Below are 15,582 nucleotides of genomic sequence, written 5' to 3' on the forward strand. Positions count from 1 at the left end.
CTGGAGGTGAACTGGGAGCCTCGGTCAGACACTATATCCTCGGGTACCCCGTAATGCCGGAAGACATGGGTAAACAGAGCCTCAGCGGTCTGTAGGGCAGTGGGTAGACCCGGCATGGGAAGGAGACGACAGGCCTTCGAGAACCGATCCACAACGACCAGGATGGTAGTATTCCCCTGTGAGGGGGGAAGGTCGGTAACAAAATCCACCGAGAGGTGGGACCAGGGTCGTTGTGGAATAGGCAGGGGTTGTAGCTTACCCCTGGGCAAATGTCTGGGCGCCTTACACTGGGCACACACCGAACAGGAGGAGACATAAATCCTCACATCCCTAGCTAACGTTGGCCACCAGTACTTCGTGCTAAGGCAGTGCACTGTCCGGCCGATACCCGGATGGCCAGAGGAGGGGGACGTATGAGCCCAACAAATGAGGCGATAGCGTACCTCGAGCGGAACGTACGTCCGACCCACTGGACACTGTGGAGGACTTGGGTCGGTGCGTAACGCCCGCTCGATCTCGGCATCAACCTCCCACACCACCGGTGCAACCAGACAAGACTCTGGTAGTATGGGCTTGGGCTCAACGGACCTCTCCTCCGCGTCATACCGCCGAGACAGAGCATCTGCCTTCCCGTTCTGGGACCCAGGGATGTAAGTGATTTTAAACACAAACCGGGCTAGAAACATAGTCCAGCGGGCCTGGCGAGGATTCAGTCTCCTAGCTGCCCGGATGTATTCCAGGTTACGATGGTCAGTTAGAATGAGGAAAGGGTGTTGAGCCCCCTCGAGCCAATGCCGCCACACCTTTAGGGCCTGTACCACGGCTAACAGCTCCCTGTCTCCTACGTCATAATTCCGCTCCGCCGGACTGAGCTTTTTAGAATAAAACGCACAGGGACGGAGTTTAGGTGGTGTGCCAGAACGTTGGGAAAGAACGGCCCCTATACCGGCCTCTGCCGCGTCCACCTCTACCTGGAAAGGTAAAGAGGGATCCGGATGCGCCAACACCGGCGCCGAGGTAAACAGGTCCTTCAGTTTCCCAAAAGCCCTGTCCGCCTCAGCTGACCACCGCAAGCGCACCGGACCCCCCTTCAACAGAGACGTTATGGGAGCTGCCACCTGTCCAAAACCCCGGATAAACCTCCGGTAATAATTTGCAAAACCCAAGAACTGTTGCACCTCCTTCACAGTGGTTGGGGTCTGCCAATTACGCACGGCTGACACCCGGTCTACCTCCATCTTCACCCCTGACGCAGACAACTGATAACCCAGAAAGGAGACCGACTTCTGAAAAAACAGACATTTCTCTGCCTTGACATATAGGTCATGCTCCAACAGCCTCCTCAATACTCGGCGCACCAGGGCTACATGCTCTGCTCGGGTAGGACTGTACACCAGAATATCGTCGATGTACACGACTACTCCCTGTCCCTGCATGTCCCGGAAAATCTAATCGACGAAGGATTGGAAGACTGAGGGAGCATTCATTAACCCATATGGCATGACTAGATACTCGTAGTGTCCGGAAGTCGTGCTAAACGCTGTCTTCCATTCATCGCCCTCTCTAATGCGCACCAAGTTATATGCGCTCCTGAGATCCAATTTTGTAAAGAACTGCGCACCGTGCAATGACTCCGTCATAGTCGCAATCAGAGGAAGTGGATAGCTGTACTTCACCGTAATCTGATTGAGACCGCGGTAATCAATACACGGGCGCAGACCTCCATCCTTTTTCTTCACAAAAAAGAAACTCGAGGAAGCGGGTGAAGTGGAGGCCCGTATGTATCCCTGTCTCAGAGACTCAGCGATGTACGTCTCCATTGCCTTCCTCTCCTCTTGAGACAAGGGATACACATGGCTCCGCGGGAGAGCTGCTCCTGACTGGAGATCTATCGCACAATCCCCCCGTCTATGAGGCGGCAGCTGTGCCGCCCTAGTTTTACTAAACACCAGTTTCAAATCCTCATACTCGGGGGGAATATGCAGTGCTGGCATTAGATTCGGACTCTCCACCGAGGTCGCCCCTATGGAAACACCCAGACACCGCCCCTCACACTGGGCAGACCACCCTTTAAGAGCTTTCTCTCGCCACATAATAGTAGGGTCATGGGTCATCAACCAGGGAAGGCCCAGCACTACCGGATACGCAGGAGAGTCAATCAGATAGAGCTGAATCGTCTCCTCATGACCCTCCTGCGCCATCATTTTAAGGGGTGCTGTGACCTCCCTAATCAACCCAGACCCTAACGGACGGCTATCTAGGGCATGAACAGGGAAAGGCTTATCAACTGGAAGGAGGGGAATCCCTAACTCTATACAAAACTGGCGATCTACAAAATTCCCAGCTGCGCCTGAATCTACCAGCGCCTTATGCTGGGAACGAGGTGCAACCTGTGGAAAACAAACAGGCAAGGTTAGGTGAACGACAGAAAGCTCTGGGTAAGTAGGGCGCCTACTCACCTGGGGGGACCCCCCAATGCCTGACCTGCCTTCTCCTCCACCGGGGGACCCTCCCCAACACCTAGCCGCGGTGTGCCCTCCACGGCCACAGTTAGTGCAGGGAACGGCCCCCCTCGGGTTCCTACTCCTCCGTTCTCTAGCGCCAGCACCCCCGAGCTCCATAGGGCTCGGCTCGGAGGTGCTGGAGAGTGGAATGGGCGAACCCCACCCGGGACGTCCACGGGTGGCGAGCAGGGTATCCAGCCGAATGGCCATGTCGACAAGTTGGTCAAACGTCAACGAGGTGTCCCTGCACGCCAACTCTCGCTGGATGTCCTCCCGGAGGCTGCAACGGAAGTGGTCTATAAGGGCCCGCTCATTCCACCCTGCATCGGCCGCTAGAGTCCGGAATTCCAAGGCAAAGTCCTGGGCGCTCCTCATCCCCTGTCGGAGGTAGAACAGACGCTCCCCCGCCGCCTTCCCTTCCGGTGGATGATCAAACACAGCACGGAAGTGGCGGGAGAACTCCGCATAGGTAGTGGTAGCGGCGTCCATTCTCCTCCATTCGGCGTTGGCCCACTCCAACGCCTTGCCGGTGAGACAGGAGATGAGGGCTGAGACGCTCTCGTGTCCCGAGGGCGCCGGGTGTACGGTGGCGAGGTAGAGCTCCACTTGCAGCAGGAACCCTTGACACCCGGCAGCGGAGCCGTCGTACGCCCTCGGGAGCGAGAGCCGAATCCCACTGGGTTCCGGAGATGGGACAGGAAGACTGACCGATGGGGATGGTTCGGCAGGTGGGGTCGTGGGTACCCCGCTGGTTTCCCATCGGTGGAGAGTGTTCATCACCCCCTCCAGGGCATGACAGACCTGGTGAATCCGGTCCTCCTGTCCACGAAGACGTTCCTCCAGGCTTGCTGTTGGCGCGGTCGCTCCTGCTGATTCCATGGATGATGTGTGATTCTGTCAGAGTGTTGCGTGTGGATGTAGTGAAGGGAATCAAGCGCAGGGACAAGGATGTTCTTCAACAGACTTTTAGTACTTTCCAAAACAGGAATGAGTCGCCACCCCAACCGGGCGGCACGAACAATTACGCACAACACACAGTGCGGAAAACAAGAAAAAGCGCACGCAGTGCGAACTCTCGAAATAACAACAAACGAGAGAGAAAACTCCTCGGAGGCAAGCTGACAATAACAATCACACATAACACCTGACCCGAATAAACGAAACTAAATAGGGAACACAATCAAACACAAACAAGGGACAGGTGTTACAAACAGACAAAACCAAACGAACATGAAACATAGAACGGTGGCAGCTAGTACTCCGGAGACGACGACCGCCGAAGCCTGCCCGAACAAGGAGGAGGAGCAGCCTCGGCCGAAACCGTGACACTGGTGTTCTGTGTGATCCATTCATCCTTCCATCCCTCCTCAGCCTTCCTCTCCTCTGAAGACCCAGTGAGGGTGGAGCTCAGTCAGAGAGCTGTTGAGGGATTGGTTAGGAAGAACACTTCTTCTATCCAGCTCTGAGTCTGGTTTGATTTTGTTCCTGCTATCTCTTACCTATCCAGCTCTGAGTCTGGTTTGATTATGTTCCTGCTATCTCTTACCTATCCAGCTCTGCGTCTGGTTTGATTATGTTCCTGCTATCTCTTACCTATCCAGCTCTGAGTCTGGTTTGATTATGTTCCTGCTATCTCTTACCTATCCAAGAGGTCAACTCCTGATTTCTGGGTCACTGAAGCGGCCTGGGATGGTGCAGCCTGCCCTTTGACCTCTTGAGGAAGATCCAATCTGTCACCAAGCGGCTCTGTTTCTTCACCAGACAGTGGAGTCATCAGTGACAGCAGCTCCTTGGTCTCCTCATCCTGAGGGAGAGTAACACTGAACACACCCTTCCCTGTGTCCTACACAGGACTCATAACAAGTTAGTCTACTGTAGGGGGGCATCTCAATAGTCTACAGTGGCTGTATGTGTCCAGGTGCTGCGGTCGCTGTGCCAGGCCAAGTAGGATGAATGATACAGCTGGCCAGTTCATAGTAAAGAAGGATGAATGATAGATACAGCTAGCCAGTTGATAGTAAAGTAGGATGAATGATACAGCCAGCCAGTTGATAGTAAAGTAGAATGAATGATAGATACAGCTAGCCAGTTGATAGTAAAGTAGGATGAAAGATACAGCTAGCCAGTTCATAGTAAAGTAGAATGAATGATAGATACAGCTGGCCAGTTGATAGTAAAGTAGGATGAATGATAGATACAGCTGGCCAGTTGATAGTAAAGTAGGATGATTGATGCAGCTGGCCATTTGATAGTAAAGTAGGTTGAATGATAGATACAGCTGGCCAGTTGATAGTAAAGTAGGATGAATGATAGATACAGCTGGCCAGTTGATAGTAAAGTAGGATGAATGATAGATACAGCTAGCCAGTTGATATTAAAGTAGGATGAATGATAGATACAGCTGGCCAGTTGATAGTAAAGTAGGTTGAATGATAGATACAGCTGGCCAGTTCATAGTAAAGTAGGATGAATGATAGATACAGCTAGCCAGTTGATATTAAAGTAGGATGAATGATAGATACAGCTAGCCAGTTGATATTAAAGTAGGATGAATGATAGATACAGCTAGCCAGTTGATAGTAAAGTAGGATAAATGATAGATACAGCTAGCCAGTTGATAGTAAAGTAGGTTGAATGATAGATACAGCTAGCCAGTTGATAATAAAGTAGGATGAATGATAGATACAGCTAGCCAGTTGATAGTAAAGTAGGATGAATGATAGATGCAGCTGGCCAGTTGATAGTAAAGTAGGATGAAATATAGATGCAGCTAGCCAGTTGATCAGTAAAGTAGGATGAATGATAGATGCAGCCAGCCAGTTGATCAGTAAAGTAGGATGAATGATAGATGCAGCTAGCCAGTTGATAGTAAAGTAGGATGAATGATAGATACAGCTGGCCAGTTGATAGTAAATTAGGATGAATGATGCAGCTAGCCAGTTGATAGTAAAGTAGGATGAATGATACAGCTGGCCAGTTGATAATAAAGTAGGATGAATGATACAGCTGGCCAGTTGATAGTAAAGTAGGATGAATGATGCAGCTGGCCAGTTGATAGTAAAGTAGGTTGAATGATGCAGCTGGCCAGTTGATAGTAAAGTAGGATGAATGATGCAGCTGGCCAGTTGATAGTAAAGTAGGTTGAATGATGCAGCTGGCCAGTTGATAGTAAAGTAGGATGAATGATACAGCTGGCCAGTTGATAGTAAAGTAGGATGAATGATGCAGCTGGCCAGTTGATAGTGAAGTAGGATGAATGATAGATGCAGATAGCCAGTTGATAGTAAAGTAGGATGAATGATACAGCTGGCCAGTTGATAGTAAAGTAGGATGAATGATAGATACAGCTGGCCAGTTGATAGTAAAGTAGGATGAATGATGCAGCTAACCAGTTGATAGTAAAGTAGGATGAATGATGCAGCTGGCCAGTTGATTCTAAAGTAGAATGAATTATACAGCTGGCCAGTTGATAGTAAAGTAGGATGAATGATGCAGCTGGCCAGTTGATAGTAAAGTAGGATGAATGATACAGCTAGCCAGTTGATAGTAAAGTAGGATGAATGATACAGCTGGCCAGTTGATAGTAAAGTAGGATGAATGATAGATACAGCTAGCCAGTTGATAGTAAAGTAGGATGAATGATACAGCTAGCCAGTTGATAGTAAAGTAGGATGAATGATGCAGCTGGCCAATTGATAGTAAAGTAGGATGAATGATGCAGCTGGCCAGTTGATAGTGAAGTAGAATGAATGATAGATGCAGCTAGCCAGTTGATAGCGAAGTAGGATAATGATACAGCTAGCTAGCGGCAATAGCTAGCCAGGAGTTCATCTGAACATGTAGACTGAAATATAGACTAACCGGTGAACAACAGTGTGCACTTCGTCCACTGCCAGTCCAATCAACCACTCGCTGAAAAAGGTTGCTTGAATAACTTTTCTACATACATCGCTTCATATATACGGTCCAGAGGAGCCTATGGGTTCTGGGAGCGGTACGGTCCAGAGGAGCCTATGGGTTCTGGGAGAGGTACGGTCCAGAGGAGCCTATGGGTTCTGGGAGAGGTACGGTCCAGAGGAGCCTATGTGTCCTGGGAGAGGTACGGTCCAGAGGAGCCTATGGGTCCTGGGAGAGGTACGGTCCAGAGGAGCCTATGGGTTCTGGGAGAGGTACGGTCCAGAGGAGCCTATGGGTCCTGGGAGAGGTACGGTCCAGAGGAGCCTATGGGTTCTGGGAGAGGTACGGTCCAGAGGAGCCTATGGGTCCTGGGAGAGGTACGGTCCAGAGGAGCCTATGGGTTCTGGGAGAGGTACGGTCCAGAGGAGCCTATGGGTTCTGGGAGAGGTACGGTCCAGAGGAGCCTATGGGTTCTGGGAGATGTACGGTCCAGAGGAGCCTATGGGTTCTGGGAGAGGTACGGTCCAGAGGAGCCTATGGGTTCTGGGAGAGGTACGGTCCAGAGGAGCCTATGGGTTCAGGGAGAGGTATGGTCCAGAGGAGCCTATGGGTTCTGGGAGGGGTACGGTCCAGAGGAGCCTATGGGGTTCTGGGAGAGGTACGGTCCAGAGGAGCCTATAGGTTCTGGGAGAGGTATGGTCCAGAGGAGCCTATGGGTTCTGGGAGAGGTACGGTCCAGAGGAGCCTATGGGTTCTGGGAGAGGTACGGTCCAGAGGAGCCTATGGGGTTCTTGGCACCCAAATGCTCCTAGAGAGAAGGGAGAATACTGAAGCATGTTGATGACAGTTCTACAGCCTCCATCAGAGGCCCAGGCTTTTGGCAGAGATGGTAAAGCTCTCTTTTCTGGACTGCAACATTGTAATATTGTGCCCTCCATGGCACTTCATATACAGTGCAGTCGGAAAGTATTCAGACCCCTTCACTTTTCCACATTGTTACGTTACAGCCTAGTTCTAAAATGGATTAAATCGTTTTTTATCCCTCATCAATAAACACACACACACACACACACACAATACCCCATAACGACAAAGCAAAAACTGGTTTTTAGAATTTTTGGCAAATGTATAAAAAATACAAACTGAAATATGAAATTTACATAAGTATTCAGACCCTTTACTCAGTACTTTGTTGAAGCACCTTTGGCAGCGATTACAGCCTCAAGTCTTCTTGGGTATGACGCTACAAGCTTGGAACACCTGCATTTGGGGAGTTTCTCCCATTCTTCTATGCAGATCCTCTCAAGCTCTGTTAGGTTGGATGGGGAGCGTCGCTGCACAGCTATTTTCAGGTCTCTCCAGAGATGTTTGATCGGATTCAAGTCCGGACTCTGGCTGGGCTACTCAAGGACATTCAGAGACGTGTCCCGAAGCCGCTCCTGCGTTGTCTTGGCTGTGTGCTTAGGGTCGTTGTCCGGTTGGAAGGTGAACCTTCGCCCCCCAGTCTGAGGTCCTGAGTGCTCTGGAGCAGGTTTTCATCAAGGATCTCTCTGTACTTTGCTCCGTTCATCTTTCCTTCGATCCTGACTAGTCTCCCGGTCCCTGTAGCTGAAAAATATCCCCACAGCATGATGCTGCCACCACCATGCATCACTGTAGGGATGGTGCCTGGTTTCCCCCAGACGTGTCATTTCGCATTCAGGCCAAAGAGTTCAATCTTGGTTTCATCAGACCAGATAATCTTGTTTCTCATGGTCTGAGAGTCCTTTAGGTGCCATTTGGCAAACTCCAAGTGGGCTGTCATGTGCATTTTACTGAGGATTGGCTTCCGTCTGGCCACTCTACCATAAAGGCCTGATTGGTGGAGTACTGCAGAGATGGTTGTCCTTCTGGAAGGTTCTCCCATCTCCACAGAGGAACTCTGGAGCTCTGTCAGAGTGACCATTGTTTTCTTGGTCACCTCCCTGACCAAGGCCCTTCTCCCCCGACTTCGTTTAACACTTTTTTGGCTACTACATGATTCCATATGTGTTATTTCATAGTTTTGACATCTTCACTATTATTCTACAATGTAAATAAAATAGTAAAAACAAAGGAAAACCCTTGAATGAATAGGTGTCCAAACTTTAGACTGGTACTGTACATTATGGAAAACATGTCTCACACTCAGTCATAGTTAGTAGAATAATGAATGCATTGGCAAGATTTTGGCACCGTCAACTTTTAGAAGGTTAGCAGGAAAGTTAATAATTTAAACCACCTAAATATACTCACATTCACTGTATCACGTTTCAGGAGAAGACCCAGATGTTGACATTGTCCAAGTAACAAAAGGTTATTACAAAATCAGGGGGCAGGTAAACAACAGGTCAAGGGCAGGATCAGTAATCCAGATCAGAGTCCAAAAAGTACAGAACGGCAGGCTGTCTCAGGGCAGGCAGAGATCAGTAATCCAGATCAGAGTCCAAAAAGTACAGAACGGCAGGCAGTGTTAGGGCAGGCAGAGGTCAATAATCCAGATCAGAGTCCAAAAAGTACAGAACGACAGGCATAGGTCCACCCACTGGGGAGCCAGGTCCAGCCAATCAGAATGAGTTTTTTCCACACAAAAGGACTTTATTACAGACAGAAATACTCCTCAGTTTCATCAGCTGTTCGGGCGGCTGATCTCAGACGATCCCTTAAGTGAACAAGCCGGATGTGGATGTCCTGGGCTGGTGTGGTTACACGTGGTCTGTGGGATCGGCTTATGGTAGAGAAATTGACATTAAATTATCTGGCAACAGCTCTGGTGGACATTCATGCAGTCAGCATGCCAATTGCACACTCCCTCAAGTAAGTACTGTTTCCTTCTCCTCTTCCAACATGACAGTTATCTCTCCCTCCTCCTTCACTCCAAGAACGGCATCCTCCTCTCTCTCTTCTTCTTCTTCTTTCACTGTAACTTCCTCATCTTCTTTCTTTACTGTGACATCCTCCTCTTCCTTCTCCTCTTTCACAACAATGTTCAGCCACAGACCCTCTTTCTCCATCCAGCAGACCTCCTCTTCTTTAGCAGGAGGGGAGTAGCTTAGTGAGCTCATGGTCGGGGATGTTAGCTAGCTAGTTAGCATTAGCCTAGTGTTACTTAGCCAGATAGGAGGATGTTCGCTAGCTAGTTAGCATTAGCCTAGTGTTACTTAGCCAGATAGGAGGATGTTAGCTAGCTAGTTAGCATTAGCCTAGTATTACTTAGCCAGATAGGATGATGTTCGCTAGCTAGTTAGCATTAGCCTAGTGTTACTTAGCCAGATAGGAGGATGTTAGCTAGCTTGTTAGCATTAGCCTAGTGTTACTTAACTAGCTAACATCCTCCTATCTGGCTAAGATGAGCTACTAGCCTAGTGGTAGGCTATTCTAGCTATTCAGCCAGCTGATTAGTAACTTACATATGAAATAAATGGGGTAACTATCTATACAACATATATTTTCTTAAACACAGTGACACCGAAATAATCTCAAGAGCTATAATGTTTTGGCTATGTTGTCTAGCAAGCTACCAAAGTGGCTGACTAGCTGTTGTTGTTGTTGACGAAACTAGCTAGCATTTTTTATCAAAAACATAAGTCAGAACACAGCCTCTCTATTCTCTCATGGGATTTCAGGTCCTCTGACTGGGAAAATGTCTTTCCACAATGAGAGCAGTGGTATGTCTTCTCCTCCTGTGTTTTAGTATGTTGGTAGGGCTTTTCTCCTGTGTGTGTTCTCTCATGCTTTTTCAGGCTCCCATACCACCTAAAACTCTTTTCACACTGGGAACATTGGTAGGGCTTTTCTCCTGTGTGTATTCTTTCATGGACTTTCAGGCTCCCTTGATGGGTAAAACTCTTTTCACACTGGGAACATTGGTAGGGCTTTTCTCCTGTGTGTGTCCTCTCATGCTCCTTCAGGCTCCCATACCACCTAAAACTCTTTCCACAGTGGGAACAGTGATAAGGCTTCTCTCCTGTGTGTGTTCTCTCATGCCCAACCAGGGCCCCTAACTGAGCAAAACTTTTTCCACAGTTGGAGCAGTGGTAAGGCTTTTCTCCTGTATGTATTCTCTCGTGCATTTTCAGACTCCCTAAATTAGTAAAACTCTTTGCACAGTGGGAGCACGGATGTCGTCTCTCTGGTTTGGGCGTCTCTGGGTCTGGTTCCCCTGAAGGACTCTTCCCGCTGTCAGAGTGAGAGTCTGGTCTCTCTCCTGCCAAAGACAGACATATAATTTAGCTAAACAGCGACCTGAATGAAACCTCCACATGATAAAACCGTCTTCCTATGAGGTTTAATCCAGACTATATCCCACAATAGCCTGAGGTGAGTCTTCACAACACAATAAAAAATAAACTTGAGATGATGTAGAGCTTCAAATCTAATCTTGCTCTCATGGAATGTCATGTTTATAGGCTGAGCAGAGCTCTATAATAATAGATAATGTCATGTTTATAGGCTGATCAGAGCTCTATAATAATAGATAATGTCATGTTTATAGGCTGATCAGAGCTCTATAATAATAGATAATGTCATGTTTATAGGCTGATCAGAGCTCTATAATAATAGATAATGTCATGTTTATAGGCTGAGCAGAGCTCTATAATAATAGATCATGTTTATAGGCTGATCAGAGCTCTATAATAATAGATAATGTCATGTTATAGGCTGACAATAATACAGTGCATTCGGAAAGTATTCAGACCCCTTGACTTTTTCCACACTTTGTTACAGCCTTATTCTAAACAGAGATACCTTATTTACATAAGTATTCAGACCTTTTCTATGAGACTCGAAATTGAGCTCAGGTGCATCCTGCTTCCATTGATCATCCTTGAGATGTTTCTACAACTTGATTGGAGTCCACCTGTGGTAAATTCCATTGATTTGACATGATTTGGAAAGGCACACATCCTGTCTATATAAGATCCCACAGTTGACAGTGCATGTCAGAGCAAAAAACCAAGCCATGAGGTCGAAGGAATTGTCCGTAGAGCTCCGAGACAGGATTGTGTCGAGGCACAGATTTACATTTACATTTTAGTCATTTAGCAGACGCTCTTATCCAGAGCGACTTACAGTTAGTGAGTGCATACATTTTTCATACTAACCAACAAGAGGAACAGATATTTGAAATGCTTTTACAATGGGAAGTAAAAGTGTAACCAAGCCTAATCTGATCCTACTTTTTTTGTTTCTATTACATGTAAAATTGTCCAGTAAAGTATATTTTCACATCATACTTGCCACCATTTTGTCCTTTTTGTATTATTTCTCCACTGAGATTCTCCCAGAATCTGGCCAATATATATTATATATATAGGCATTAGGCCTAGATGATGTCCATCATTCACAGATTGAAGCAGAGAAATAGGCACTGACAGATTACGTTCAGTCGGTGGTCAATTTTGTTCCTGTACTTTTGATTGTGGCAACTGCTGTGACAGTTCTGCACAGGGACAGTTTGACATGCAGAGTTGCTATGGGAACAAGCAGTTTGGTCGTACCACTGAATAGCGAAGGGATTATTATTTATTTTTTACAGTAGTTTCTGCATCAGTTCTATCTCTGGTAGAAGTACATTTGTCACAATAGATGTACCTTTATAATGAAAAGCCTCAAGCAAGTATGTCGAGGTCAGTCCCAGGTGTCAATTAGTCAAGAGCCTCAAATATCCATTCATAAAAACAACCTACTTACCAATTTGTAAAACCCGGAGGGAAAAAAAATCCTAAAACCCACCAGGCTCTTAAAACACCCTTATCCACTCCTGGACTGAGAGCCAACAGAGCCCCGCAGAGCCATTATTATGTGGCTATTATTAGCAACAGGAGCTACTGAGATACGGTGTTGCCATTCTGCTCAGTGAAGGTTACCCAAAAAAATTCTGCAGCATTGAAGGTCCCCAAGAAACAGAGTGGCCTCCATCATTCTTAAATGGAAGAAGTTTTGGAACCACCAAGACTCTTCCTAGAGCTGGCCGCCAGGCCAAACTGAGCAATCGGGGAGGAAGGGCCTTGGTCAGGGAGGTGACCAAGAACCCGATGGTCACTCTGACTGAGCTCCTCTGTGGAGATGGGAGATCCTTCCAGAAGGACAACCATCTCTGCAGCACTCCACCAATCAGGCCTTTGCGGTAGAGTGGCCAGACAGAAGCCACTCCTCAGTAAAAGGCACATGAAAGCCTGCTTGGAGTTTGCTAAAAGGCACCTTAAGGACTCTCAGACCATGAGAAAGAAGATTGAACTCTTTGGCCTGAATGCCAAGCGTCATGTCTGGAGGAAACCTGGCACCATCCCTACGGTGAAGCTTGGTGGTGGCAGCAGCATCATGCTGTGGGGATGTTTTTCAGTGGCAGGGACTGGGAGACCATCAGGATCGAGGGAAAGATGAACAGAGCAAAGTACAGAGAGATCTTTGATGAAAACCTTCTCTAGAGCGCTCAGGACCTCAGACTGGGGCAAAGGTTCACCTTCCAACAGGACAAAGACCCTAAGCACACAGCCAAGACAACGCAGGAGTGGCTTCAGGACAAGTCTCAATGTCCTTGAGTGGCCCAGCCAGAGCCCGGACTTGAACCCGATCGAACATCTCTGGAGAGACCTGAAAATAGCTGTGCAGCGACTCTCCCCATCCAACCTGACAGAGCTTGAGAGGATCTGCAAAGAAGAATGTGAGAAACTCCCCAAATACAGTTGTGCCAAGCTTGTAGCATCATACCCAAGAAGACTCGAGGCTGTAATCGCTGCCAAAGGTGCTTCAACAAAGTACTGAGTAAAGTGTCCACCAGGCTTTCACCTCATCAGCCTGGAAGCAGAGGCTACATACAGGGAAGATCTCAATTGTATCCTCCTGGGTGGAGAAGAGGTGGATTTGGTGCTCAAAAACAACACTTATTTCCAGACAAGGTATTTAAGGTATTATTTTGGTTGCTTATGTAACTGGTGTGAAATGGCTAGCTAGTTAGCGGTGCGCGCTCGAAGCGTTTCAATTGGTGACGTCACTCGCTCTAAGACCTTGAAGTAGTTGTTTCCCTGCAAGGGCCGCTGCCTTTTGTGGAGCGACGGGTAACGGTGCTTCGAGGGTGACTGTTGTCGATGTGTGCAGAGGGTCCCTGGTTCGAGCCCAGGTAGGGGCGAGGAAAGGGACGGAAGCAACACTGTTACACTTGTAACTTTTTATTTAAACCTTTTTTGGGAGTACATACCGGTGGGACAGCAGTACTGATCATAGTTGCTCAACGAAACTCCATTCTTTGCTTAGTCCAGAACGTATTTTGACATTATTAAGCTTGAAAAGGAGGATCTCCATATTCAACGTCTCCTGTAAGCCCAGATTCTGGTTCAAACGGCTCCTTTAGTCCAGTATTAGGCTACTTAATATAGTTTTTACAATTTCTACATTAAAAAAGAACATAATCACATGTATCACTTCAGTTGAATGCCGTTTTAAAACCACGTCTCAGTTCAACAACAGTTAGTGATACTATTTTTAAGACAGCACTTACTGGTGTTAATTAGACCTTCAGTCTCTTCCTCCTCCTCCTTCAATGTGACAGTTATCTCTCCCTCCCTCTTCGCTCCAAAAACGGCATCCTCTTCTTTCACGGTAATATTCTCTTCTCTTTTCACTCTTAACGCTTCTTCCTCTTCTTTCACTGTAACTTCTTTCACTTCTTCTTTCACGGTAACAGCCTCACCCTCTACTTCTTGTTTTACTGTGACATCTTCCTCATCCTTCTCCTCTTTCACGACAATGTTCGGCCAAAGACCCTCTTTCTCCGTCCAGCAGACCTCCTCTTGTTTAGCAGGAGGATAGTAGGTTAGTGAGCTCATGGTCGGAGATGTTAGCATTAGCTAGCTATAGCAACATAAACATTACATTCAAGGGGTAACTAGCTAGCTATACGACATAAGGTGACAGGAGTGCTTTTAAAACACACTGGATAATATACACGAAAGCGTCTAAGAGCTTGAAGCTAACAAGCTACGGAGGTGGCTGACTAGCTGTTGTTGAAGAAGCGTTCTGTCCACTAGATTATACGTCACACTCTGACAGCATCGCCTGAAAGACGCACATCGCCATCTGCTGACAGGAGTGGGTAACGCAGTTGAGTTTATTTATTATTGTTTATGTCCAATACTTATAAATATATTATTCTCTCCTTTTGGAACCAATGGAATGGTACCTTTAAAAGGGGCAATCAGCAGCAAAAACAAGTTCCCCGCCACTGTTTCGGTGAAAAGCTCAGGGACAACCCTGGAGAAATGTAACCACTCAAATTCATAGACAGATGCAAGGATTGACCATCCATGATATCACAATGATTGGTTTTAACCATGTTTTAAGGTTTTACAGTGTTTGTTTACATTTACTTTGTTTACAAACATTGGTATAAAACAAGCTTATATTTTGGGTGCTGACGGGGTACGACAGTTGGACTAAGCTCATGAGGCATTTATAAATTATATTCTTCAAGAATGAAATGGGTATATATCATTCATTTATAAGTCCACAAATGGATGTAGCAACTGCAGATTGCCTCTTTTGGTATCAAGCTCACCTCAGATATTTGTAAGTATTTTATATTTTCCATAATGTGTGAGACCCAGGTGTGAACTGTAAAGAGTCTTGTAGTGTCGGTTATTCGTAGGTGTTACCATCAATTAAAGAGTCTGCTCATACTGAACGTCGATCATAAGGTTTATTCAGATCACAAGCTTCAGCATGAGTAACAGGTGACATGACACCCGGAGAGCGACGCCTCAGAATGGCTGCTTGCTCTACCCTCTCCGTCATTTTCCCCCCTATTTATAAACAATGATGCCCCCTCTTCTGGCCAATCACCAGTCTCCCCTGTCTACAACCCACCTCCTGTCTGTGGTATGTGGTATTACACCTAAAACATTCACTCTTGATACTAACATAAACAACATTCCTTGTTCCTCCAAAACAGTCATAATCTCAATACACGACATATTCCCCCCTTCGAGACGAACTAAACGTCTCGAAACCAAACAGAATAGGATTATGACTAGTAACAACTTATCTTATTGAGTATCTTTAACCTTAAACCAAACCATTCTCCTCTAGAGTGTAAATACCTTTCTATGAAATATGAATAACTATTTATGAAGTGTGAACACATTACTATGAATTATGAATAAAT

General features: G+C 46.9%; 1 protein-coding gene across 1 annotated transcript; it reads right to left on the reverse strand.

Moving 5' to 3' along the window:
* Positions 1–9,211: 9,211 nt before the first annotated feature.
* LOC311120583 (uncharacterized protein) lies at positions 9,212–14,399 on the reverse strand. Its single transcript, XM_084195172.1, has 2 exons — positions 13,921–14,399; positions 9,212–10,626 (listed from the first exon to the last, which is right to left on the reverse strand). The coding sequence occupies exons 1-2, from the start codon at positions 14,264–14,266 to the stop codon at positions 9,995–9,997; spliced, it is 978 nt and encodes a 325-aa protein (XP_084051298.1). The 5' UTR covers positions 14,267–14,399; the 3' UTR covers positions 9,212–9,994.
* Positions 14,400–15,582: the final 1,183 nt, after the last annotated feature.

This window comes from Coregonus lavaretus, assembly GCF_964263955.1.
Source record: "Coregonus lavaretus genome assembly, contig: HAP1_SCAFFOLD_47, whole genome shotgun sequence".
Taxonomy (NCBI): domain Eukaryota; kingdom Metazoa; phylum Chordata; class Actinopteri; order Salmoniformes; family Salmonidae; genus Coregonus; species Coregonus lavaretus.